The sequence below is a fragment of the Buteo buteo genome, chromosome 13 (genome assembly GCF_964188355.1).
Source record: "Buteo buteo chromosome 13, bButBut1.hap1.1, whole genome shotgun sequence".
In the NCBI taxonomy this organism is placed as follows: Eukaryota; Metazoa; Chordata; class Aves; order Accipitriformes; family Accipitridae; genus Buteo; species Buteo buteo.
In genome coordinates, this window is record NC_134183.1 from 13,942,948 (window position 1) to 13,967,445 (window position 24,498).

Here is a 24,498-nt window from a genome sequence, read left to right on the forward strand (position 1 = left end):
TTTAAATTAATGTCATGGGGCAGATCCCTGTTGTCCTCTCTGCTGTGACTACTGTATGAAAAAATACTTAATTTCATGTCACGGATACTTCATCCTTGATCTCCCTGTGGATCAGACACTCTTGAGCGTAAAGAAGCTCTGGTGTTTTCCCTGATACTGAGCCAGCACATTTCCCTAGGTGGCTCTTTCCTGCACCCAAATCTGGTGGACAACCGAGGTTGGGATTGCCTTCGCCAGGATGGAGGAAGGCTACGAGAATGCGATGAAGGAATATCACAAGAAGCAAGTGACCCAGCTGAACACCCTTGTTACCATGCTGATTGGGCAGCTCTCCAAGGGTGACAGGCAGAAAATCATGACTATATGCACCATTGATGTGCATGCTCGGGACGTGGTGGCAAAGATGATAGCGCAGAAGGTTTGTGTTCGCAGCTCAACATGGTCCTGTGCTGGGTGTTGGAGCAGGGGTTACAGGACCGATAGACCAACCACAGGCCATTCAGATCACTGCCTGTCTCAGTGGGAGATAACACGACTAAATTTACTTCTACGATGTTTCCGGTAAGGAGGCAGAAAGGCACCGTAAGCCTGCAGTGCTGTCCTGTATCACAGCCATGCAACACCAAGGGGCTTGTACTTGCCACATTCACACCAGGAGTGACAGTGTGGCCCTGTGTCCTGTTGCCAAGGCACATGTTGGTGGATGATGGCATGTTGGGAGACTGCTGGATGAAGTCTCAGTTATGTCTTTAGAAAGTAAGATATAACATTTGGGCTTTTTGTAGCCTCCTTGGTCTGGTGTGGGGCCACAGGGACTGTGTTGGGACTCCTTTGTCCTGCACACCACTCCCCCACCACTCCCCCGTCCTTGACACTGTGTCAAGTGTCCAGCCCTGCAGGTGGGTGGGAAGGTGCCCTGAGTGTGCTGGATTGTGGCTTTACCCTCATCTGTGTCCTCTCAGAGGCAGCCAGGCTGCTTGCAGGGTTTTTGGCTTCAAGGCCCAGCTGGGCTTAGTGGGCTTGGTGGTGCCTTGGCCCAGTTTGTGGTGAAGTAGTCCATCTGCTGGGCCTGCCTGCTGGTTGTGCAGAGAGCGCTGGCCATGGCTATCCCTGTCCCCCTGTCCCCAGCCTGTTTCCCTGGTGCTGTCTGTGGCCCCTTGCTTGCCTAGACAGTCTCTGCTCCTTCTCTCACTCTGTTTGCATTATAAGAGCCTCTTCACGGCTTGCTGCTTCTTAAATCTCCTCTTCAGGAGTCTCTTTGTGCTGCTCTTTCTCTTGGGCATTCACTTTTTCCTCTCCGACCAATGTGGTTACTAATTTGGTTCCTACCTTCTACTGATGGGAGGTGGGGAGGTGACATTTCTCACCACATTATAGGGAGGTGACCTTCCTCACCACACCTGCCTTTGCAGTGAGGACCAGTCCATGCCCAATGAAAACTTCAGTGCAGTCACCATTTTGTCACCTGAGCTGTGTGTGCCTGGCATCCCTGGCCTTCCCGTGATGGTGCTTGTGGGTGCGTTGCAGGTGGACAACGCCCAGGCGTTCATTTGGCTGTCACAGCTCCGGCACAGATGGTCAGATGAGGAACGGCACTGCTTTGCCAACATCTGTGATGCCCAGTTTTTGTACTCCTATGAATACCTTGGCAATACCCCTCGGCTTGTGATCACTCCACTGACCGACAGGTAAGTCCCCGGGAAACATCATCATAGCTGGGCTTTGCCATGCAATTAGAGAAACAGCTGCCAACCAAAGATGGGTTTAGTTTGGACACCCACATCCCTCTTGTTCTTCCTCTGTGTCCTAGCAATCTAGTGACAGAGCTCTCTCACCTGGTTTGTGATTAGATGGTGTTACCCTCTGGGGTATCTGTGCCTGAGATCCCGGAGTGAGATTCAGCTCGCTGATTAAGACACTCACTTGTGGGTGTCTGCCTGTGCACAAGATATCCACACCCCAAAGAGTTGATGAATGTAGAAAGCTTTCATCCTATCTTGAAGTAGACATCTACCACTTCATTCAGTTGTCTCAATGGGGACACCTAGGGTGACTTGAGATGCTCTGCATTGTCCCACCTGGCTTCCAACTGCCAGTCCAGAAGCGTGCAAGTCTCCTGTGGACCCCTTGTCATATCTTTCCACTCTATGTGACATTTCAGTAACCAGGAGGATCTCAGTTGGCTCTAGTCACCCGTGTTAGTCAGCTGAGCCAAGCCCCCATGCATTATCAGGTTTTGTTGGCCATATTGACTACAGCTCTGTGGCTTATACAGGGAGTATAGACACCCACATGTGGACACCTCCCTGGTGTCCATCATCAGCATGATGGAGAAGCTTTGGGGCTTGCTGCAGCATTGAGTGGGATCATTCATAAGCCATCTGAGCAGGTTTCTGTCAGTTAATGGGGAATGGGATCCTTTGGGCTGGGCACTGGGAGGAGCACTGGGAAGCAAGAGGAAGGTCTTTCAGAAAAGTAGACCTTTTCTCGTACTATCTGGGACATATCCAATATCAATGAGTGGTATGAGGATCCAAAGAAAGTACAACCTGGATGTGAAGAGGTTGAGCAGAGCCCGGTGGAAGACAAGTATCTCTTGGAGAAAACACAGGTGAGCAGAAGTGGTAATTAACGCCCAAGAGGACTTTAGCTTAGATATGCACCCTGCTCATGTACAGCTTTTCAGAAGATAGGGTCTCCTGAGTGCATTGCCCTAGTGCCGTTTTTCTACAGCCAGACAGTGACCTGTTGGACCAAGTCTCAGTATCTTTCCTTTTTTCTTCATCCTTCATTGCAAAAGATGTTACATCACCCTGACCCAGTCGCTGCACCTAACCATGAGCGGAGCACCTGCGGGCCCTGCAGGCACTGGCAAGACAGAGACTACAAAAGATTTGGGGCGAGCCCTAGGCATCATGGTGTATGTGTTTAACTGCTCTGAGCAGATGGACTACAAGGTACTACTCCCACCTCGGCTGCAGTGCTGTCGTGTGGGGCTGGGGATGCATGGGGCCCAATGAAACCTGAAGGATCAGAGTAATCCAGCTGAGATCACTTTGATCCATCACTTCTCCTCAAATCCCTGCTATGTTCCTTTCTGCTAAGCACCTTTTTCTCCTCCTCCCTTTTCTTCTCTAAGACTTGCACAAGGTTCTTCAGGAGGCAGAGACTTGAACTGTGCTCTCTGCCTCGTTACGCCTTTCCCTTCCATTCTGGAGTTAGATTCCATGTAAAATGCTTCAAAACTTTTGGCCTGTTCAGTTGAGACCGAGGCTGTGCTGATACTTTGACCCTGGTCATTTCTTCTTGGCGTGCTCACAGGCTGACAGGCCCTGGCATGGGAAGGGATCTGTCCCAGTTTTCTGAGGATCCTCTCCCAGAATAAGGCCAAAATGTGCTGAGCCTTCAGCCACTGCAGAGTGCTGAATTGTTAGGCTGAGTCTTGCTCTCTGCTGGTCTGGCACAGTACAGTGATTTTGGTAGCCTCAGATCATATTTTATTCAGCTTATGGGCTCTCCCAGGAAGTGGGGCTGTCAGTAATTCAGCACAGGTGACCTTTAAATGAAACTAATGCACAGATATATCGAGAAAGTGCAATTAGCAAATCAAGTGGCAAACTGTGCAGAGCTATAAATATTATAATTGAGTTGTGCCTGCTGTTTCCATGCACTTTTCTAAATACCCACAATAGACTGTAAATTGCTATAAATAAACAGGCTGGGAAATAAAATCCATTTTTTGCTGGAGTTGATTCCATTTGTGATTTCACTCTTGTAATTTTTTTTTTTTCAGTCTTGTGGGAATATTTACAAAGGCCTTGCCCAGACAGGAGCCTGGGGCTGTTTTGATGAATTTAACAGGATCTCAGTTGAGGTCCTTTCTGTGGTTGCTGTACAGGTAAGTGGAGAAACACGCGTAAATAAATACAAACAAGGCAGAGCCATGCTGCAGCCTTTAGAGGAAGGATAAATAGGGAAAGTACACGTTTCTGGTTTCAGTTCCCTGTGTAGGCAGGTGAGGGATTATATCCCAAGATTAATCACACGAATATCACAGCACTGACAATATGTAGCAGTAATGTGCTGCAAATGTTTTTGTCACTTCTTTTCTTTGCCCAGTTACAGCATTTCTGTTGAGGCAATTCTTTACAGCATCTTTTCCCAGATCAGTATACACTGTGGCTCTGTACCTGTTCCTCCTGAGGAAGACACTCATGTCATTAATATGGTGTGAGATAATTGCAGCATATCATTTTAGGGAGGAGAGCTGCCTTGAATTATGGCTACTCAGCTTGCCATGTAGGGAAAAATTTTCATGGAGGGGAAGGGTGGTGTCTGGGGCAGATCCATGGCTTGCTGGACTGTTGGGTGTTGCTTGTTGCCTCCAGTGAGGCACAGATTGTGTGTCATATTCAACAAATAGGAAAACATTCAGAATTAATTTTCTTAACACTTACCTGTCACCAAGACTGTGCAGTGGTCTTTCCTTCCTTCTCTTTTCATGTGGCTGTAGATTTAATTCCAGTGTCTATAAAGAATGCTCTGTGAAATGGCTTTGGAGGGTATTCCTGTCCGAGTGGTATAATTCCTAGGAGGAATGCGTGCAGCCCTGTGGGTGCAGCACAGTGCTCCTGAAAGCTGGTGTCAGCTGGGTGACACTTGATAACTGGAACCTGCAGCAGATCTGCAGCCCTTGCTTACATGCTTGCCTAGGTTACCCCGACAGTGTGGGATTGAACCTAGGAGAGAGCCATTTGAGCTGTGCCCAGCTATGCATAGGTGTTTTCCCTGTAGAATGATTCCTCATCTCCTCCATAGTTTAACCGTTCAGTGCATTTTATTGGTGAGTCCCATATGAAGCACAGCAGCAGCCCTTGGAGAAAGGCTGGAAAGGAGACTGCCCTCCCCATCAGGCTACAGAGTCCTGTTCTCTTGTGCTTATATATAATCAGCCTCCTCCTATATATAATTTTCCTTCTCCTTCCCTTCTTCTTACTGGCTCATGAGGAAATCTGGAAATATTTTACACAGGGGAAAAGATTGCAGGAGGAGAGGGGCTCTGTACCCAGCTCATGCCTGCCCAGTGGGTGGTTGAGGGGGCACCCAGGGTAAGTCCTGCGGGTGTGAATCCCTTCTGGCAGGGGCTGAAATCTTGGGCAGCCCAGGTATAACCACAGGGCAGCAGGATGAGAGCAGGCTCTGCTACCGCTTCTGGCCCTTGCTTTGAAGGAGAGCTGTGTCTGGATGTTGTCCACATCCTAAATCTCATTGGTATCCTCTGAAAATGCCGGGTAAATCCAGCTAGCAGGGGAGTTTGAGTGGAGGGGGGGTGCTCAACTGCACTGTCCAGACTGAGACAACTCTGGCATGGGCAGAACTGAAAGTTTTGAGCCTTGGGGGACTTCAGTGCTGAAAACTGAAGTGCCAAAGTATCTAAGTTCTTCTGGACCTGAGTGTCAGCTGAGTGCAGGTTTTAGGATCCCAGTGTCTGACTGAGGTGCTGAATTCTCCCTAGACCCCCTTTTGGGCTTGGTATTGCAGAACGAAAGATGTAGAACCCAGAAGTTTCTACACTTTTGTAAATGTTTCAGTCAAAGACATTGTTCTGAACCCCTCCATGAACTCCTCAGTCTTCTCATCTCTCTCTCACTCATAATTGGTACTTTATGCGATGTCCCAAAGAAGCCCCAGGCGGGTACAGGAGTTTATGTATCGTTCCCTCTCAATTTCTCTTCCGTCAGGTTCTAGTTTAAAGTTGTCATTGAAAAAAAGTCTTTGAGGATCTTAAAATAAAAAGGGAAGCTGAACAAAAGAAGCCCAGATATGACTCAACTGCTAATGATTCCCTCGCTCCTGGCTGGAGTGCAGCATCTGAAGAAAGCAGCACGGCTGTCATTCCATCATCATGTCTCCTGGCTGCTATTAAGAGTGTAACCATGGCGATGTTTAATTGGCTGTCTTAGTCATGCAGCTAATGTCGATATGGTTCCTTACAGAGAAAAATTCGATTAATTGCTTAACTTTAAGATGGCAAACAGCAGTAAGGTTATAGTGAATATAGAGAGATTTCTCCTTCACTGAAGTGCTGTTTGCAAGAAGGTGATCTAGCTTTAATAAACTTGCTCTCTTCGGAAGGTGAGGAATGAGAAGAACAAAGCTGCAATCAGGCAAATATAAAAGCCAATACAGTATTAGTGAGTGAAGGTGTCAGGGGAGGTCTTACAGCTTCTGCCTTGTGGTTTTGGTTTTAAATCAAGCATCTGATGTCCCAAAATCTTTCATAGCAATATCAAGCGATCAGTTTGCAATTGAGCTGAGGCTAAGTTTATTGGGAAATGCTGCTCCTTTTCTGGGCCTAATCAAGGAACAGGGCAGGCACAGGAGGGTTTTGGGCTGTCATAAAGAGCAGTGGTGTGTGGGGAGAAGTGAAGATGGGTGGAGGGAATCAGAGGCCTGTATTGGGTCAGACTCTTGGGACTGCATTTGGGTGTTGGCTGTGTTGTGGATGCCTGGACAGCCCCTGCATCTCATCTCAGGTATCTAGCCTCCTGCTAGGTTGGGAAGTTCAAAGTGATGATTTAGCCTTTGGTGGTGTTTTTGCTGTGAGATGTGCTGAGAAGTGTCCCACAGGTGATGTCAAAAGCCAAGGTGAAATGCAGGCAGCTTTGGAGGCATTTCCTTCTTCTGAGCTGCTCTTCCTCAACATTGTGAGCATTGTCTTACAGAGCAACAGGGCAAATTCTTGCAACTTCTTTGCAGTTTGACTGCCCAGTCTCTTCAGCTCTCTTTTCTGGTTTGTCAGTTTTCAATTATGATGGGAGATTGATATTGCCGTACAGATTTACTCCAAACAGCGTATAAAGCTTTATATAGTCAATGAAAAACCCAAAACGAAACAGTGATAAGCCCCAGTCATCATGGGGCCAAGTGTAAGGAAGGCAGCACTGTTGTCTGGTGTGTTTTCCATAACTGAACACCAATACTATAACACTGTCTTTGTTTCTAGGTGAAGAGTGTGCAGGATGCAATACGGGAAAAGAAGAAATCCTTCAGTTTTCTTGGAGAAGACATTAACTTAGTTCCCTCAGTAGGCATTTTCATCACCATGAACCCTGGTTATGCAGGGCGAACTGAGCTACCTGAGAATTTAAAAGCTCTCTTCAGGTGAGTGCAGGTCAAGGTTTGTGACCTGTATTGTAAGACTGGCATAAATTGTCTTTTGGAATATCCAGGCTTGACTTCATTTCCTTGGAGAATTCACTTGCATCGGAGTCTTGCAGATAGTTTCAGCCTTGCACAACAAGCCTGGGTCTGGGAATGCACAGTCAGGGCAAAGGAGCTCTGTCCCTTGCAATGGGAAAGGCAGTGTGTGACCTGGCTCACTGGAGAAGACCTGGAAGATAAAGCCACAAATCCACTGCCCCTAAGACTTGTAGTCAAGAAATACTTGTTCTGCAATCTTTTCTTGCTTGTCTTTTTAGGCCATGCGCGATGGTTGTGCCAGACTTTGAGCTAATCTGTGAAATTATGTTGGTGGCTGAGGGATTCATCGAGGCCCGGGTGTTAGCCAGGAAGTTCATTACCCTGTACCAACTCTGCAAAGAGCTCCTGTCCAAGCAGGTGAGCCTGCTTCTGGGGCTGCAGTTACAATGAAGGCTGTTGATCTCCAAAATCAGCAGGAACATGGCACTCTGCCACTCACTTCATAGCTAAAGCTTCACAGCTTTTATTTAATGACTGCATTTGCACTAGCTGCTGGGAGAAGAGGTGGTTTGTGGTCATCAGGGCAATGAAATTTTCAAAGTGCTTTACTGGAGGATCTGCAGGGACAAAAGCACTTGACCAGCTGCATTAATGGGAGGGATTTTTCAATGGGCTCAAATGACACCATGTTTGGGGTAGTATCGAGTAACCCTTTGCTTTCCGGTCTCTTGGTTCCTATTGATTGTCCTGACTGCAAGGGATTTATGATGTGTGTCCCTCTCTGAGTCCAGCCTAACAGTTCGCTGTCGTGTCAGGTGTTGACAAAGTAGGGTCACTTCCAATGCAAATCTCTAATTAATCAAATTTTTCCTTGTCATCATTTGCATAGATCAAAGCTGAGTTCAGTGAAGAGTTGAATCAGGACTCCAGATGTAAAACCTGATCTTGGCTGTGCCACCATGAGGCTGGGTGGGAGATGCCTTGTCACAGAAGCTTTGTGCAGTGTCTTGGAGGTCTTGGTGGAAGCTGTGGCCTCCCACACAAAGCAGTCAGCTGTTGAGCTGTGCTCTGGAGGGTCTTAACAGAGCAGAAACATAAAGAGTTGCTTGTTGGCTTGAGAGTTCCTGTCATGCCTCTTTGCGGTTCTTTTTCAGCAATGCCCTTACTGGCCCCTGTTTGGTGGACTGCCTCTGGGACAAAACATGCCTGGTATTCTTGTGATGGGCAGAATGGAGAAACTTGGTTATTTGGGGCCTCATAATGGACTAACAAATCTTTCACCTTGGTATCTCCTGCAGATCCAGGGGTCTGGCTGGCCTTACTTTAGCTGCTTTATGATTTAGGTGAAACAAATTACTTAGGTCTCCAGAGTGCAAGTCCCACTGCTGTCTTACTGCCAACTCAGAGCCCAGGTAATGGTATGAACAGCTGAATTATTTGACTCTTTAATATTGTCCCTGATGGGAATCTCACCTACTGAAATGGAAATCAGGTAACTCAGGCTGGTGGAGGTCTCTGGCCGCAATGCAAATAATAGATTTGGATGTATTTCCATTGCTGACTTTTCTGGCAGTTTAGAGCTGCTGGTTCTTACCCCTGCATGGTGGTCTACTGTCTAAGCATAAGCTCATCCCTCTTTTCCCCCGTCCCCCACGCAGGATCACTATGACTGGGGCTTGCGTGCAATCAAGTCAGTGCTAGTTGTTGCCGGTTCCCTCAAACGAGATGACCCAGAGCGACCTGAAGATCAGGTTCTGATGCGCTCACTTCGTGACTTTAACATCCCCAAGATTGTGACGGATGATGTGCCAGTGTTTATGGGGCTGATTGGGGATCTTTTCCCTGCGCTGGACGTGCCTCGGAAGCGTGACCTGAATTTTGAGTCATTTGTGAGGCAAGCTGTGCTGGACCTCCGGCTGCAGGCTGAGGACAACTTTGTGCTCAAAGTAAGACCAAGCGATCTTCTGTTGTACTTACACCAGCACCAAATCATTTGGGTTTTCTCAACCATCTTTGCTTCTACAAAGAAAGCTCTGCACAATATTCCCCTTGCAGGCAGACCTTGATGGAGGACCGGGTCAGCTCTACTGGGCCTGATGCAGTTGCACCTGCCCCTAAAGCCAGTACTGGCCTGGTTCCTGAGTTTACGAAGGGGCTAACTCTTGTAGGCTCATGAAAGTGTGGCCCCTGGAGAGCAGAGCCTCATGGGCTGATGGCTGTCAGATGTAAATAGTGCTGGAAGTTTGTCTGCAGGCTGAGGATTTCACCCATCGTGATTAGAGTGGGTAGACCAAAACCAATGTCAAATCCATTTGTTTCTGGGTCACATCTTTCTAAAGAAGAGGCCCAATGGGAGCTGTTTTGTAGATCTGAACTTCAGTTTGGCATCTTTGTCTAAAATTTAGGAGTGTGTTTTCTCAGGTGGTGCAGCTGGAGGAGCTGCTGACGGTCCGGCACTCTGTCTTCGTGGTGGGTAACGCAGGCACGGGCAAGTCTCAGGTGATGAGATCCCTGAACAAGACTTACCAGATAATGAAGCGACGTCCTGTCTGGACAGACCTCAACCCCAAGGCAGTCACCAATGATGAACTTTTTGGCATCATTAACCCAGCAACAAGAGAATGGAAGGATGGTAAATGTCCTTTTATGCCTGAATTTGTAAAGAAAGATATTTTTAATGAACTTCCTGAGCAGCAGCAGGATGACTGGTTCTTTGTACGTGGGTCTAAAAGCCTAGGTGCTTGTCTGCTGCTCACAGCCATGTGAGAGTTTGTTGTTGAAAGGATACACAGGATGTTTTAGCTTTTTTATCTTCAAATGGGAAGTATAGCATAGACTTGCTTTATTCTCTTGCCATAAGAATAATTATCATGTCCATTAATACCAACACTTGCAAGTTCCTAAATAGGGCAGGCAGCTTTTTGGGGTTGGGTGGACCGGTGACGGAAGAGAGTTGTCTCCTGCCCTATGGTGTGCACTGAGGCCCCCCAAAATGCACCATCCCTAGGTTTCCATAGCTGGTAGCACACATGCAGCAGCCTTAAAGTGATGTTTTTCCACTTAATATTGCTGCCCCGTCTCTGTAGTACACCAGCATTTGCCAGTCTGTTGATCCTGATTGCTCCTGAGGAAAATAAGATGAGCATTTAAAGGTTGCTGAAAGATTACAGAAATCTGGAGTGAAAATGTTCAGTTGTGACTAATACGTAAAGGCAGCTTTGATTTACGTGTGTGGCTGGTTTGGGAGGTGTGGGGGAGGTAAGGGAAGATGTTGCCATAAATCATCTTTGGTCAGAAGTCTGCCAGGGTATGAGCTGCCACCCACTTCCCCTGGCCCCCGCCATGGACCCCTCCTGACCCCCTGCTTTGCTCCAGTGCCAGGGTTAATTTCTTTTTAATTGTAATTACAGACCCTAAATCAAAGTGACAGAGGGAAGTGTGGGATACAGCCTGAACTCTGCAGACTGGCTGCAGCAGTGACTGCAGATCAAGGACTGTGGGTGGCACTGAACAGCAGGAGGGACATTTTACAGGTGGCTGTCCAGCGGTTTCTAGCCTGTAATATTTCAAGGGAACTTACAGGACTCCTCCCTGAGGTTTCAAGGCAAATGTTTTCTGCATTAACCATCGCTGGAAATTTTGTTTCTTGTTGTCAAAGACCAGCAAGGCAATCTTCACCACAGCCTAACAAGAGATGATGTGTTCCCTTACGAATAAGCCCCTTCTTTTCCTCTTCCCGTTTTCATCCTGTCACTCCTTTCATTATCAGGAATTGAAAAGGTTATATATGTTAGGTGATAAAAGGCCCCAGAAGGGAATCCTAAAAGTGTCCTTTGTAGAACCAAACTCTTCTTTTAAATCCCAAGACCACTCTGTGGTGTGGATGCACAAAGTTAGGAGAGAGGCACTTTTCTCTCCACCTCTGTCATGGTGTATATGAGGGAAGCATTGATGCTCAGAGACAGTAGCTATTTCTGATACTAATGATGTTGGAGCAGTTTCCAAGGCATGTGTTCGACATGCGAGGAACTGATCTGAGGCAGAGCCAGTGAATTGGGGTTTTTTTGACCTGATCTCAGAATCGGATACCTGTTTCAGGTGAGCTGTCCTGCATTGTTGTGCACAAGCTTTTTCTTCAGTCATATAATGCCACTAGCTGTTCCTGACCTGAATCACAAAGCAATAGCTTGTCCTGGAGAAAAAAAAGTGTGCTTGTCACAATTCACCAGAAGAGAGGCTTTTTTTTAATGTTTGCCTGATGTTTTTTCATGAAGACCAGTGTCTCCCTAGGTATTTTCACATGTAGAGGAGAGCGATAGTTTTGTGGAGTTTTCATTTGCTCTGCAGTACTGCTGCTCTATTCCCAGCCTTCTTGCTCTTCTTAACATTCATTATTTACCCCCCTCGAGACACTGTATCCTCTCTGTCTCCTTGATTTTACTGACATTTTGTTCTGTCATTCAATGTCATTCTGTACTTGTTCTCCCCTCAATCTCACTAAAGCCATGACCCAGCATTTAATGCATCTTGATTTCCCTGATATACTTCGAGCCACAAAAAAACATTCATAAGAATTTCCAAGGCATATTCAGATGGTTTTCTCTGCATTGTGTAATTCATACCTTCTTTTGCCTCTGAGTATCTGCTCTTCACTTTTCTTATCCCTTATGATTCTCAGTGGGAAGGAAGCTCGTGTGTAGGTCTGCAGTCCTTTTCAGTGGTGGTAACTGATAATGTCTTTTTTCTTCAAAGCAGACTAGACCCATATAGTGTTATATTTACGTACAGATGCATAGAGTTTTGAATGCTTAAGAGGAAAGCATTAATTGGGATAATTTTTAGTAAGTTACTAGAGAAAACTGTTACAGCAGGTGGCAACTTCAGTGTTCATCAACATATTCCTGTCACCCTCCCAGGACTGTTTTCATCAATAATGCGAGAGCTGGCCAACATCACACATGATGGTCCCAAGTGGATGGTACTAGATGGAGATATTGATCCAATGTGGATTGAATCTCTTAATACTGTGATGGATGATAATAAGGTAATGAATATAAGTTAAAGAAGCAGGTATTCCTTGACTGCGTGTTGATATTCAGCCTAGGAGAAGTGCAGATGCTGAAATAACACCTTCTAGAATAATGCAGTTGTGTTTCTTCAGATATACCAAACAATATTGCATAAAGAAAATGATGCATGGGAGAAATAGCTCAAAGCATGTTTTCATTGGACTTTCCCTTTCCTGGAGAGTCAGGCTCATGAGTAACCACAAATGCCCTGATCGTAACTTCAGGCTCTTTAAAAATAGAGTGGGGTCATAATCCTACACCTTTTTTCCCCACCCTAAGGGACTGCTGTTGATTCTGGGTTGTGGAAGAGAGAAGGATCATTCTACTACCTTTTAGAAATCAGCTGCTTTGCCTTGAGGAACTGGGCTGACAGCAGCCAAGCTTTTTAGTGCAAAGTGCTGAATGCTTTTCATTCCTATTCCTGGGGGAGGCCTTTGTCTGTCTGTCTGTCTGCCACATACAGGTGCTGACCCTGGCAAGCAATGAGAGAATCCCTCTGAACCCGACGATGCGGCTGGTCTTTGAGATCAGCCACCTGCGGACAGCCACCCCAGCGACTGTGTCCAGAGCGGGTGAGTCCTGGCCTGAGCTTCACACTGGGATTTTGCATGGACCAGGTAGGATCTAGTGCCATTAACCAGTCTTTTGTTGGCCAACTTGGTCCCTCTTGAAAGATCCTAACCTGGGATCACAGCTGCCTTTGGTGGATGGCTTAGGGTAGGTTCCTGAAGCACATGGACAAACTGAGGATTCTGACCCCAGATCCATATGGGGAGCTGTCATCATCTTGGAGATTTACCCAGAGCTCTCTGACTGTTGATGGGTGATTGTGGCTTCAGCATCACTGAGAGACTGCTCCTGTTGTGCAAAACCCTGTATGGACTTGATGAGGAGAAGGACAGTCCCTATCCCAAAGAGCTCCTGATCTCGTGGAGGAGTGCATGAAGTATGGGAGGAGTGAATGAAGGTGTCTCCTACTTTTACACATGGAGAAATGGGGCCTAGAGCAATAACATGACTCGTGTTCTGAATTTGGGGCAGGGTCATGAAATGTGTCCTGGTTGCCTGAGTTAAGTCTCTTCACTGTTAAGGTTTCTACTCTACAGTGGGGCAGGAGGAGGGGGTAGGCAATGGGGCACCCAGGTGTATTTCACAGGGTTTTAGCTGTGTGAAAGTAGCTGAGAAATTCTGCTGGAGAAAAGGAATCGTCTCTGCTGCGTCCTTACTATACGTTCTCTCTTATCCTCGGCCTAAAGGAATCCTGTATATCAACCCATCAGATCTGGGCTGGAATCCCCCGGTGAGCAGCTGGATTGACAGGCGAGAGATCCAGTCTGAAAGAGCCAACCTGACCATTTTGTTTGATAAGTACCTGCCGATTTGCCTGGACACCCTCAGAACAAGGTACCATCTGAAGAGTGATTGTATCTCCGCTGGCAAGGGCAGGGGGACACTCGCCGCTTTCCAGACCAGCTGTGCTGTGCTGGGGTTGTGCTGCATGTGGCACGGCTGGCTGGTTTACTCCTCGCCCCTGAGACTCCTGAGCATCATTGGCTTAAGCTCAGAGAAACAACAGGGAGAGGTGAGGGAGCTGACACTCCTGCTCATCCTGTGTTGGTCAGATCTGGTTTTCATCGGATTTTGATTTGATTGTTCCTGTACTTCTTGTACCAGTTCTGTATCTCTTGGAAATTAAATCCAGGAGATCCTAAAGAGAAAGTCTTTTCAGCCTCCTGATGTGTCACTCCACAAGTTATTTTTCAGTAGAGCAGATTTCAGACTACTTCTGAAGGGAAGTTTTCTGTATGCAGTGTGGAAGGTGGAGAGAACAGATCCTCTTTCATCCTCTCCCCACTTCTTTTTCTGCCCCTTAGTGATGAGAAGGAAGTTGGTGTTTGTAGGAGAGGGTGGGATTGCTCTACAGGCAGTTCTCTCTTGAATTTCTTTCCTGATGCATTTGAACAAGATTAAGTCAGTCTGTGTTGGCATCCAGCGTGGGCATGTTTCATGGATGGATACCAATCCAATGAACATGAAGAAATTGGATGTTTGGAAGGGCCCTGGTGCTCCTTGGCTTGAGTTAGCTTCAAAGCAATGCCCACAGAGAAGTCATGTGATTCTTGCTTATCATCATGGGAGACAGCTCTCTTACTCATACTGTGGTGAGGACTGGCCAAAGTGGAGTCCCAACAAACTTGAGTAAGGGAGCTTCTCCTATCCTCTGCTTGCTTCCCATAGTTGCACCTTCATTTAAAAAAAATAAAAAAAATCAGTGTACAATTGAGCATGAGTGTTGTCAACCACAATGGGGATGTGTCCGAAGGGGCTGCATTAGTGAAAGCAGTGGTCTTTGGAAGTAGGAGTTAAACATCTTACTAGGGAGCTGCTCCCTGGGTGACCAAGCTGGTTATAGCTGTTGGCAGCAAAGTCCATTGGACATTTCCCACTCTATTTACTGAACGTTGTGTCAGACCGTGAAATCCACGGGATTAGCTGCAGGCAGCCCTGAGCTGAGTATTTTGGTAGCTTGCTTAATTCAGAAATTGTAGAATCGACCTTTCAAATAGCTATAATTACTTTATGGAGGACTTCAGTGCTGCTACAATATTAGTTTGGAATTCTGTAAGTGTAGCTTAAATGAATGTAAAATGGCAAGATGAAAGGTTTTATTTTATTACTCCTCTATTTGACCGCTTTTGAACTCATCGTGTTCACAGGAAATCATTGCCTTTAGCAAGTCTTCCATTTTACTTCTTTCAAGAGGATCAAAGTTTTAAAATGCTTGAAACTTCTGATTACTGTTATTACTTGTATATGTGCCGGTGCCAGCAGGTCCGAAGGAGAGAATGGGTGTTCTCTTTATTGCTGTACCCGGGAATAAGACACGCACTGCTGACAAGTAAAATGCTAATATTCTGAAAAAGCATTTCTAGGCTTGCCTTCCTGGGTTGTGAGTGACTGTGTTGCTGTACCCAATTATATTTCCCGTACTTTCAATTTCTGTCCCTTAGATTTAAGAAGATTATTCCCATTCCTGAGCAGAGTATGGTTCAGATGTTGTGCTACCTCCTTGAATGCCTCCTGACAGAGGAGAACACACCTCCCGACTGTCCCAAGGAGCTTTATGAACTTTACTTTGTCTTTGCTGCTGTCTGGGCCTTTGGTGGATCAATGTTTCAAGACCAGGTAAGAAGGAAGATGCCACTTCAGCATCTTTTACACAGGCCTTTTTTTTCTTTTTTCTTTTTTTATTCTTTCCAAAACATAGTGCTGTATCAGTAATGCTGTTTTCCTGGGGCTTTTGTATAGGTGATAATAAACTAGAAAGCTGAATGCAACAATTGCCTTTGCAAAAGACCTTGTTATCCAGGGTGTAACACCAGAGGAGAAGGGCTGAGAGGTCAAGTGATAAAGGTGGAGGGATGTTTGCTTATGCAGACATATTTCACTGGGGAGAAACAGGTTAATTTATAGATGCCTGTGGAAGTGCATGTGATCAAGTTAAGACTGACTTATCAAATGAATATATCAGTGGAGCAGTCTTTCAGCCATCCAACTGCACAGGTAGATGTTGCACTATGTAAGACAAACCAGCCAGTGCTTTGTACCACTGACTTTTATTAAACATAGGTGGATGTCAAGAATTGTCTGTCCTCAATTTCTGATAGAAGTACATAAGAAAGAGGGGTGGTCAGCAGGGCAGGATGGGCTTTGGGGATTATGTGCTTCCACTTAAGTGGAAGTAGTCAGTGGCTCTGCTCTTTGAAATACCCTTTGCTGGGAGCATGCTGATGAGGTTGAGGCTGATGGTTGTAGGCACTCAGCTTGAGCTGCCCTCCGGGCATCCAGCTGTTGGGTGGTCTCTGGCATGAGCTGCTGGGCTCAGTGAAGCTGCTGGTGGATGGATGTCCATATCCAAGACTGTAGTGCTGGAGGGCACAATCTAGACACCAAGATCTTCTTGGGCCAGGAGGATTAATCAGGCTGTGGTTCACTAGTGGTGTCTCTGACGTTCAAAGTACATTCATGTCCAAGAGGCAGAGGAAGACAGGGCACTACCTTCCATGCTGCTTCCCATAGTACATCTATCCTATTATCCTATGGATTAATTGCAGTGGTCAGCCTCTGAATTTTCCATTAGACAAGGTGGGTGTGATCTCTTGTATGATGATATTATTATAAGACTGAGTTTTCTCAAGGTCGGCATTTGATAGTGCATGTTTTCAGGCCCCTCTTCAGGTCCTGGCCCTTAAACATGGGAGAAGCACAGACATTTCCAGCTGGGCTGAAACACAGCTGCTTTGGTGGGACCTGGAGCATGTGAACAACAGGGATCTTGGGAAGGATCTTCCCCAGACATGCCTGGGGGAAGCAGGGTTGTGCCGATGTCTTGTGCACAGGAGAGGAGAAATGGGCATTTCATTTCACCCCAGTGCCCCGTTCTATGCCGTTTCCTGGCCTCATGGCTCAGCTCAGCGCAGCAGGGCTGTCTCTTGATTTCCAAGTAATTGGAAAAGCTGCTGCTGTTTTACAACTTCCAACTGTTAACAGTAATAATGGACAAGAAGACAGCGGGCTGCGTGTCAAATCCCTGCTGCCAGTGCTGCTGACGTTGGGGCCACCCTTGGCTCCGTTCCATGGCTTTGTGCCCACGCTTGCAGGATGGCTTTCCACCGTCTGTTGGCGTTGCTGTTTCCAGACTGACGTCTGTACAAGCTGGAGATTTTCAACATGACTGGTTCAGAGGCAGGCAGGAGAAACCTGAGGCACTTGTAGAGGGGTCTAAGAGCATGGGTGGCACCTGAAGGCCTAGATTTTGAGTACCAGGTTTTCAGCAAGCGGCACAGGGAGCTCTGTGAGTAGTGCAAAGCCTGCGGGTGGAAGTACACTGGGCATCCGCTGGAGCTGCTTGTTCTGGTTCTGCCCCATCCCTGTTAGATGGTTGCATCTCCTGGTCAGAGGATATACCTCATCCTCAGGCCTAAAGCATGTCGTCCTGATATGTGGGTATACCCAGTGACAGGGCACTGCTGTCAAGGCCTCAGAGATCCGTATCTGGTCTCTAGTGGACTTATGTGAAGCTCTGTGTTGTCTGGAGTATGTGGGAGGTCTCTCCATGGACCTGACACCGGAGATCCTTCCCCAGCTCATTTGGTGGCACCGCCATTCTCAGAGGCTGCTCCAGTGCTTACCGGGATCTCTTTGTGTTCTTTCCATATGCCTCAATGAGAGACCAACGTCTGCTTGGTGCTTCATATTTGCTTTGTGCCAAGGAGCAGATGCTTTGGGAAGTGATAAACAAAACAGCTCAAGCTCAGCTTGGTGCTCACCTGATGCCATCGTGCCTTGTGGCCATTGAATGACCTGTGTGAGACCAGCTTTCTCAGTCCTTGTGGAGGACTTAACCCTCCATTTCCCATGTGCCAGCAGGGAAATACTCTGCCTTAGTGTTGTCAGTGCTGGGTGACTTAAAATAAACCCCACGATAAAGCCTGGGAAGCACTGCTTGTCCTCGCTTCAGCAGTACAAGCTGCTGTCTAATTATAGGAGCTTATAGCTCCTCGAGCAAGTCGGCTGGAGTGCGGTCGTGTGGCAGATGGGCACCGCGTTCCCTGCGCCATAGCAGAGTCAGTCCCTGGCATCACAGGCTTTGCTGCCTGCTGTCTGCCTGGTTCCCCAGGGGGTGGTGGCCTTGGCGCAGTGTGCTCTTGCTGGGCTGCTGTGCGGGTTGCAGGAGGAGCTGTGCTGCATGGGCACAGCATCCCTCTGGGAGGTTTGACTTTGAGACTGGACTGTGCATTGCTGCTTGTGATGCTCTGTAAATGTCAGAGATGAGAGTGCGAGGATACAGCAGTCCAAGCGAGGGGAAGTCTGATGAAAAATGATCCAATATAAAGTCTGTTTATTGCTCTCCATTGAAGGTGCCCTTCGTGCTGACCTTTTGCTGCCGAAATGTCAGGAAAAACAGTCTGGAAGGCTTCCTGCTACTCTGCGCTTGTTGGTGGGTAGTGGGGCCCCTGTATAAAAACAGATGATAGATTTGCCATTTCCAGGCTCTGAAATTAGCGGAAATCCATATGGGGCTTTTATTAAGGAAGCAGTTTGAGTTCAACACCGTTCTGGCAATAGAGCCAGGGCTGGAGCGGCTCCGCTTAACTGCTCAGTTAGGAAGGGCGGGCAGCCCATCACAATGCAGCTGCAGGCCGTTTGCCTGCACAGGGGTAAGGGCACCCTTGTGAGAAAGCTTTTAGCAGTGATGCATGTCCCCTTCTGCTGCAGGCTACTCTGCTGCCAGCGCCGAGGAGTTAAAACAACAGGAGAATGGAGAATTACAGTTATTCTGCCTCTCTGAATAGCATGAGACTGCGAAATCGTGGATACTAATAATGTGTTTTTCAAATCCTCTGGTCTTTTGATGGATGGTGGCTCAGGAGACTTTACAGAGGACCCTTGGTTCAGTTCAGCTTCAAACCCAGGTTTCCTGATGGAGGCAGAGCAGTCTATGGGCAATGTGTTGGTGGTACCACCTGGGCTTCTGGCCTGGGAAAGCATGTCGAATAGCTATGTGGGGGAGAGACCCACAGATGTCCCAGGAAGAAACTCTGCTGTTCAAACTGCCTAAGTCATGCATCCGGTATTTCACAGACATGTTTTTAACAGCACTTTTCCCCTCCTTCCCCCACCCACTTCTCCCCAGGGCAGAAGGCTGTAGTCCCCGTTGTCTGCATGGGTAGGTGTTCAGGCAGAGTGACTGGCCCAGTGTCATACAGGAGACCTGGGGCAGGGGAGGGGACTAAGCACATTTTGCAAGTCCCAACCCAGCATCTAAAGCAAAACTGTCACCCTAGCTCTTGAAAAAATTCAGATGCTCCAAAATCTCCATGCATAAAAAGATATAATGGGGAAAGACGAGAAAGTGGGTGCTTCCAGGGTGATAGGGCAGCGCAGAAACATGGCAGAGCCAAAGGGGCACTGTCCCTCTCTGGTGCTTTGGTACACTGGTGTCTGCAATCCTGCTTCTCCAAAACATTGAGGCTTGAAAAGAGGCCAGAAGACAACAACTAAGTATTAATAGAGTGGTGTGATTTATGAGGAAAGGCTTTAATATGCATGCTTTGACTAACCATGACCACAGATGTAGACGGATGTTGTGTCCTTGTCTGTTGGAAGAAGCAGGCACCAAGAATCAATCAAGCAGTCTGTTTAGTCATAGGCACGTATTTCTCTTTTTCAAATTGATCCATCTATCTAATCTCAGACATACCAAGAGTGATCAACACAGAGGATGAATTATTTAGGTGAATAAATAGGAGTGATGAGAAGAAATGAAGAAATGAAAAATTACGCTTAATAATAGGAAAAAGGATAAGTTTGTTATGCTGTGGAATACATTTTAAGGACTAATCCCACTCTGGTGGACTGGGATAGATAACATTCTCCATCGCTAATGAATTTCTCCAGATTAGCATATTTTCTCCACTTTTTGTCTTGCAGCTTGTGGACTACAGAGTGGAGTTCAGCAAGTGGTGGGTAGCAGAATTCAAGACTATCAAGTTTCCTTCTCAGGGAACAGTCTTTGACTTCTACATCGATCCAGAAACGAAGAAGTTTGAGCCTTGGTCTAAACTTATTCCCCAGTTTGAATTTGATCCAGAAATGCCGTTACAGGTATGTGAATCTTGCATGCTTTTCATCTGGGACGAGTACATGCATTTTGGTGACTGTACACAGGCATTTCAATGAAGTCTCCTTAAAGGTCAAGCACTTCATGATAAGGATGGCATTCTTTATTAGGAACAACTAAATTACCCATCTTTCTTTACTGTGCTTTGACTGTGAACACACATCCTCCATCCATCTTCCAAATATGAGTGGTGTACATGAGGGACAGGCTCAGAGCCACCCCAGTGACCCAGGAGCTGGTGTGCCCAGGGTGCATTTGGCCTGCAGAGAGAAGCGGGATGTGAGAAAATGTAGTGACAAAGCCCCTGAGACACCATGTCGTCATTCTGTGTGGCTGAAAGTAGAGTTGTTTCTGTGATTTGGACAAAAAATGAGTTTCTGCAGGTAGTGAATTGCATTTGCCAGCTACGCTTTTCTTTCCTTTTGGAAGTGCCACAGTGATCAGATGACTTGTAAAAATTGTTACCATTTTAGCAAAATGTGTGTTTGTGGGGAGATCCAGATACTGCTCCCAGCATCCAGCTGTCAAGGTTTCATCTGTACAGACAGTTTGATTTTAGTGGTTGGCAGCAGCGTATCATTCCCTTCCTAGTGCAGTCTAGAAACTGGGGTTACATTACTCATTCCTGGCTCTCCCAAATTTACTTGTCCCCAGAAAATGGCTGTGGGGTTGTGGCAGGGATGGGGACACTTACTTGCTTGTTATGCCCCTCTCAGGCTTGCCTGGTGCCCACCACAGAGACAGTCCGTGTGCGGTACTTCATGGATAGGCTCCTGGAGCGCCAGCGCCCGGTGATGCTGGTGGGCAATGCTGGCACAGGGAAGTCTGTACTGGTGGGGGACAAGCTGTCCTCACTGGACACGGATGCATATGTGGTGAAGAAGGTGCCGTTTAACTACTACACCACCTCTGCCATGCTGCAAGGTAAGGCACCGGCTGAGTCACAGGACTTCTGCCTGGCAGGTTACCAAATTCCTGGGATGTTCAGTGGGGTTTGGAGTGGGGTGTGCACCGTGGTGCTCAGAGGAGGACCTGTGGGCGAGCTGCCTGTGTCATTTGTGGGCACTGCACTGACACCCGCAGACTCTTAAATCCCCCTGTGCAACTCTCAGGTCAGCAGACCCCTGGTTTTGTGGAAGATGGAATTTTCCAACATGAGGGTTTGAATTCTGAACACTACAACTCTGGTTCAGGGCTGTGCCAAAGCACATGCTTAAATCTGCTGCTGTTTTGTACAGCAAACAGCTCATACTTGACTTGAGGTGTGTCTTTAATATGCCTGAATTTAAGTCCATGCTGAATAGAATGGGTTTCTTGGCTAGGATCCAAACTGTCCTCAGGGTGCAATGATGGGAATTGCATCCCAATTAGCAGCGAGGATGTTGCTAATGGATATGTGCAGGCTGTAAGCCAGGGCTGCCGGTTCCTGGTGCTGTCCTCTGTGTCCTGCTGCAGCCCAATGTGCTGCCATGGAGCAGGTCCTGCATCCCCACCTGCCCAGGGAGCACAGGGCTTGCTGACCCTGGGGGGCTCAGAGGCCCTCAGAATTGCTGGCCCTGGGGAAGTCCATAAGAATATTGCTGAGGAGGATTTTGGCACATAAGTGAAAAATGAAGTTTGAGACCAAGATAAGGTCAGGTTTGCTGTGTAGTCTCTTCAGAGACAAAGAGAAAGGAGGGAATTCTTGAAAAGTGGCTCATTTTGGAATGGTGTTTTCACTTTGAGTTGACCTAAAGAGAGATAAAATAATTTTTTACATGTATTTATTAACCAGGAATGAAACAATCTGGTTTGGTTTGAGTTGAATAACAGCTCTGGGTCACCGTAAAACAAAATGCTTCCTTTATGTAGCTTGGTTTGACCCAAATGTGCTGACCCAGCCTTATAGGGGATTGCCATCTGTGAAGCATCGGTGAGACCAAGGATTTCACCTTCACTCTCTGGGTTGTTCCTGGCCAAGTGGTGCTAGGTGGGGACATGCTCACAGCCCAGATTGATGCCGAAGGCAGTGAGTCTGGGGCTTCTTCCGTGCTCTGCCAGGCTTCCAACATTGCAAATATGTTAAGAAAGGTGTCCGAGCTTAAAATTGCCCTCTGGGGCTGATCCGCTTGCAGAGAGGTGACAGCACAGGTTCAGCCCTGGGGCCATGTCGTGGGGCCACATCAGCTTTTTGGGGCAGATTTGAGGGGTTTCTGGTCTTGCTGGTGCCCACCCTCCCAGACTTTCCTGCCCATGCCGATCAGCCCCGCAGGATGGTGCCTGTGCCCAAAGTGTGAATGCAAATTATTAGGGTTACATATTCCTTCAAGCAAAAAAATGGGTAAAAACTCACCCTTGGGCAGTCTTGCAGCCCTGAGCAGTGTGATGGTTATAGCCTTCCTTTTCCCCTCCCAGGTGTCCCTTTTCCTTTTCTCCCTGTGCAGGGTCTCTGTGAAATGCCCTTGAGCTGGTAAATGGGCTGAGCTGTCTGTCTGTCTGCCTAGCTGCCTGGGTGGGGGTATGTGTGCTCATTTATCTCCATCTGGATGGGCGAGTGTGTGCAGATGTTGAGATTTATACAGGCAGACCTGGCAGCACATCCCTATTTACTCTGGCCGTGAGCTATGGGCTGAGACGGCGACTTTCTTCCTCTGCAGAGAGGAGCAAGTCATCTTGCGTGTGGATGAAGATGTGGCTGTGAGATTTGCATTGGGAAGCATGATTTATACTGCTTGGCCTGGTTCCCTACTGCTCATTTTTTTAGAGTTAATTTGTCCCTTTTTGTGTAGTTTGTCAGTTGGCTGCTTTTTTTCCCCAGCAGGCACCTCTTTAAATTTGTAAAACATGGATACAAAGCAGTTTTAGATTTTTTTTTTCTTCACTTAAAAAAGAGCCTAACCTGAAAGCCAGTAATTTCTTACACAAGGTGCCTGTTGATACAGAGATTTATAAGGTGCAGAGCATGCACACTTTAGTGGAAGTACAGGTATGTGGTTCAAACCATCCTTGTGGGTCCTGTGGCTTACAGAATTGCCATGTGCATAGGGATTAAAAGGAGCCAGACACTCTCTCTACCCAAACCTGGGGCCAGTTTGGGGATTTTCTTTGGTGTATTGTGACTGAATACCACTTTCTGTGGCATTTGTTGCTCTCTCAGCCCATTGCCCGGGACCTCGTGTCTGCTGCTCGCTCTGCTTCATGCCCTCTTGGGCCTCTGCTCCTCCTTGCTCCTCCATCAGATGTAGCTCTGGCTTCTGTCATCCAGCACCTTTCTGCTCCAGATCTGCCTTGAGAAAATTGCAATAAATGTTGTTTTTTTGGTTTGGGGTCTTTTTTTCCCCTTCTTGATCAACAGCCAGCAGGCAAGAGGAATCACACTTGCTAAGTCTCGTTTGCAGTGACTGTTTCTTTCAGGTGCTAATTTGAGTATGTCAGGATCCCAGAGGCAGAGACATGGACCCTTTATTATTATTGTGAGATGCGGCTTTGAATTAAAATGCAACTTTCATGAACATGTCACTTGATCCCCAGTAATTGCATTTCAGTGTGATGAATCTCCTGCATACTTGTTTAACCTCAAAAAGGGCTGATTTTATATGTTAATTAAGGACTAATTAAATTTAAATTAAATGCTTATTTGAAACACTTAATTTAACTTGCTACCAGAAATTTCAAATATTGTGGCTTTATTGAAGGGGGAGAGAGACTCCACTGAGGAAAGATTCATCATTTTTCTTAGCACAATTCATTCCTTTGTGCAGCAACTGTCTATGACAAGAAATCAGCTGAATTTTGAGTAGTGGGAAAGACAAGCTGTCTGCAATGCACCGAAGCAGTAAAAAAAATGGTGTTTTAAAAGATTTGTGGTCTGAAAAAAACAGAATATAAATCTTCCTTAATAACTTCTGCACATGATAATGAATGGCTTAAGTGTACATTTTCACAAGGAGATTTTTATAAATATTCTCAGTCCCATTTACATTTACCAGTCTTCCCTAGTTACAAACAATTGCTACTTACCATGCTGCTCTACAGCACCTTATAGGTCTGTTGACAACCCAAAGCCATGTAAATGAAACAAATTCTGCCTCCATCTTCAGGAAGGCAGTGAGCTCCTGAGACCAAGGATGATCTCCAAGTAAGCACACGGCAGAAAACCCATCCCAGGGTCTGGGCAGAGGAGACCTGCTTCTGTTTGCTTTTCCACTTACTGAGTCAGTAAAGGTTGCTCGGGCTGCAATCAAAGGAATCAATAACCTATAAAACATTATGTGCAGCAATGTGGGGTGATTTTTATTAAATATCAGCCCAGCATTATAAATATTCCCCACATTTTATAATTTAGAGCAACACATAACCTCAGCCTTCTGCTAAAACAGATTAAAATCTTCCAAAGCTTTGAAATGAGGAACCTTTCTCTCCATGCCTTCCCTTGCTTATTCGTGACCCCACTTAAAACTAGGTGGTAATTTGACAGCTTCTATTGAAATTGAGTCTTGTCACTTATCTGGAGGTTTGAGTAATGCTGGGGAGGGGATCAGAGAACTTATGGGTATTTGGTGC

General features: G+C 46.7%; 1 protein-coding gene across 1 annotated transcript in view; it reads left to right on the forward strand.

Moving 5' to 3' along the window:
- Window positions 1-24,498, forward strand: part of DNAH9 (dynein axonemal heavy chain 9) — a 209,010-nt gene that overhangs the window by 43,924 nt on the left and 140,588 nt on the right. The window contains exons 25-38 of the mRNA XM_075044848.1: window positions 179-418; window positions 1,528-1,688; window positions 2,801-2,957; window positions 3,794-3,898; window positions 7,007-7,164; window positions 7,482-7,620; window positions 8,862-9,149; window positions 9,625-9,835; window positions 12,120-12,247; window positions 12,736-12,844; window positions 13,529-13,676; window positions 15,284-15,458; window positions 19,767-19,940; window positions 20,673-20,880. Coding sequence (XP_074900949.1) covers window positions 179-418; window positions 1,528-1,688; window positions 2,801-2,957; window positions 3,794-3,898; window positions 7,007-7,164; window positions 7,482-7,620; window positions 8,862-9,149; window positions 9,625-9,835; window positions 12,120-12,247; window positions 12,736-12,844; window positions 13,529-13,676; window positions 15,284-15,458; window positions 19,767-19,940; window positions 20,673-20,880 — 2,401 coding nt within the window. The remainder of the gene's footprint in view (window positions 1-178; window positions 419-1,527; window positions 1,689-2,800; window positions 2,958-3,793; window positions 3,899-7,006; window positions 7,165-7,481; window positions 7,621-8,861; window positions 9,150-9,624; window positions 9,836-12,119; window positions 12,248-12,735; window positions 12,845-13,528; window positions 13,677-15,283; window positions 15,459-19,766; window positions 19,941-20,672; window positions 20,881-24,498) is intronic.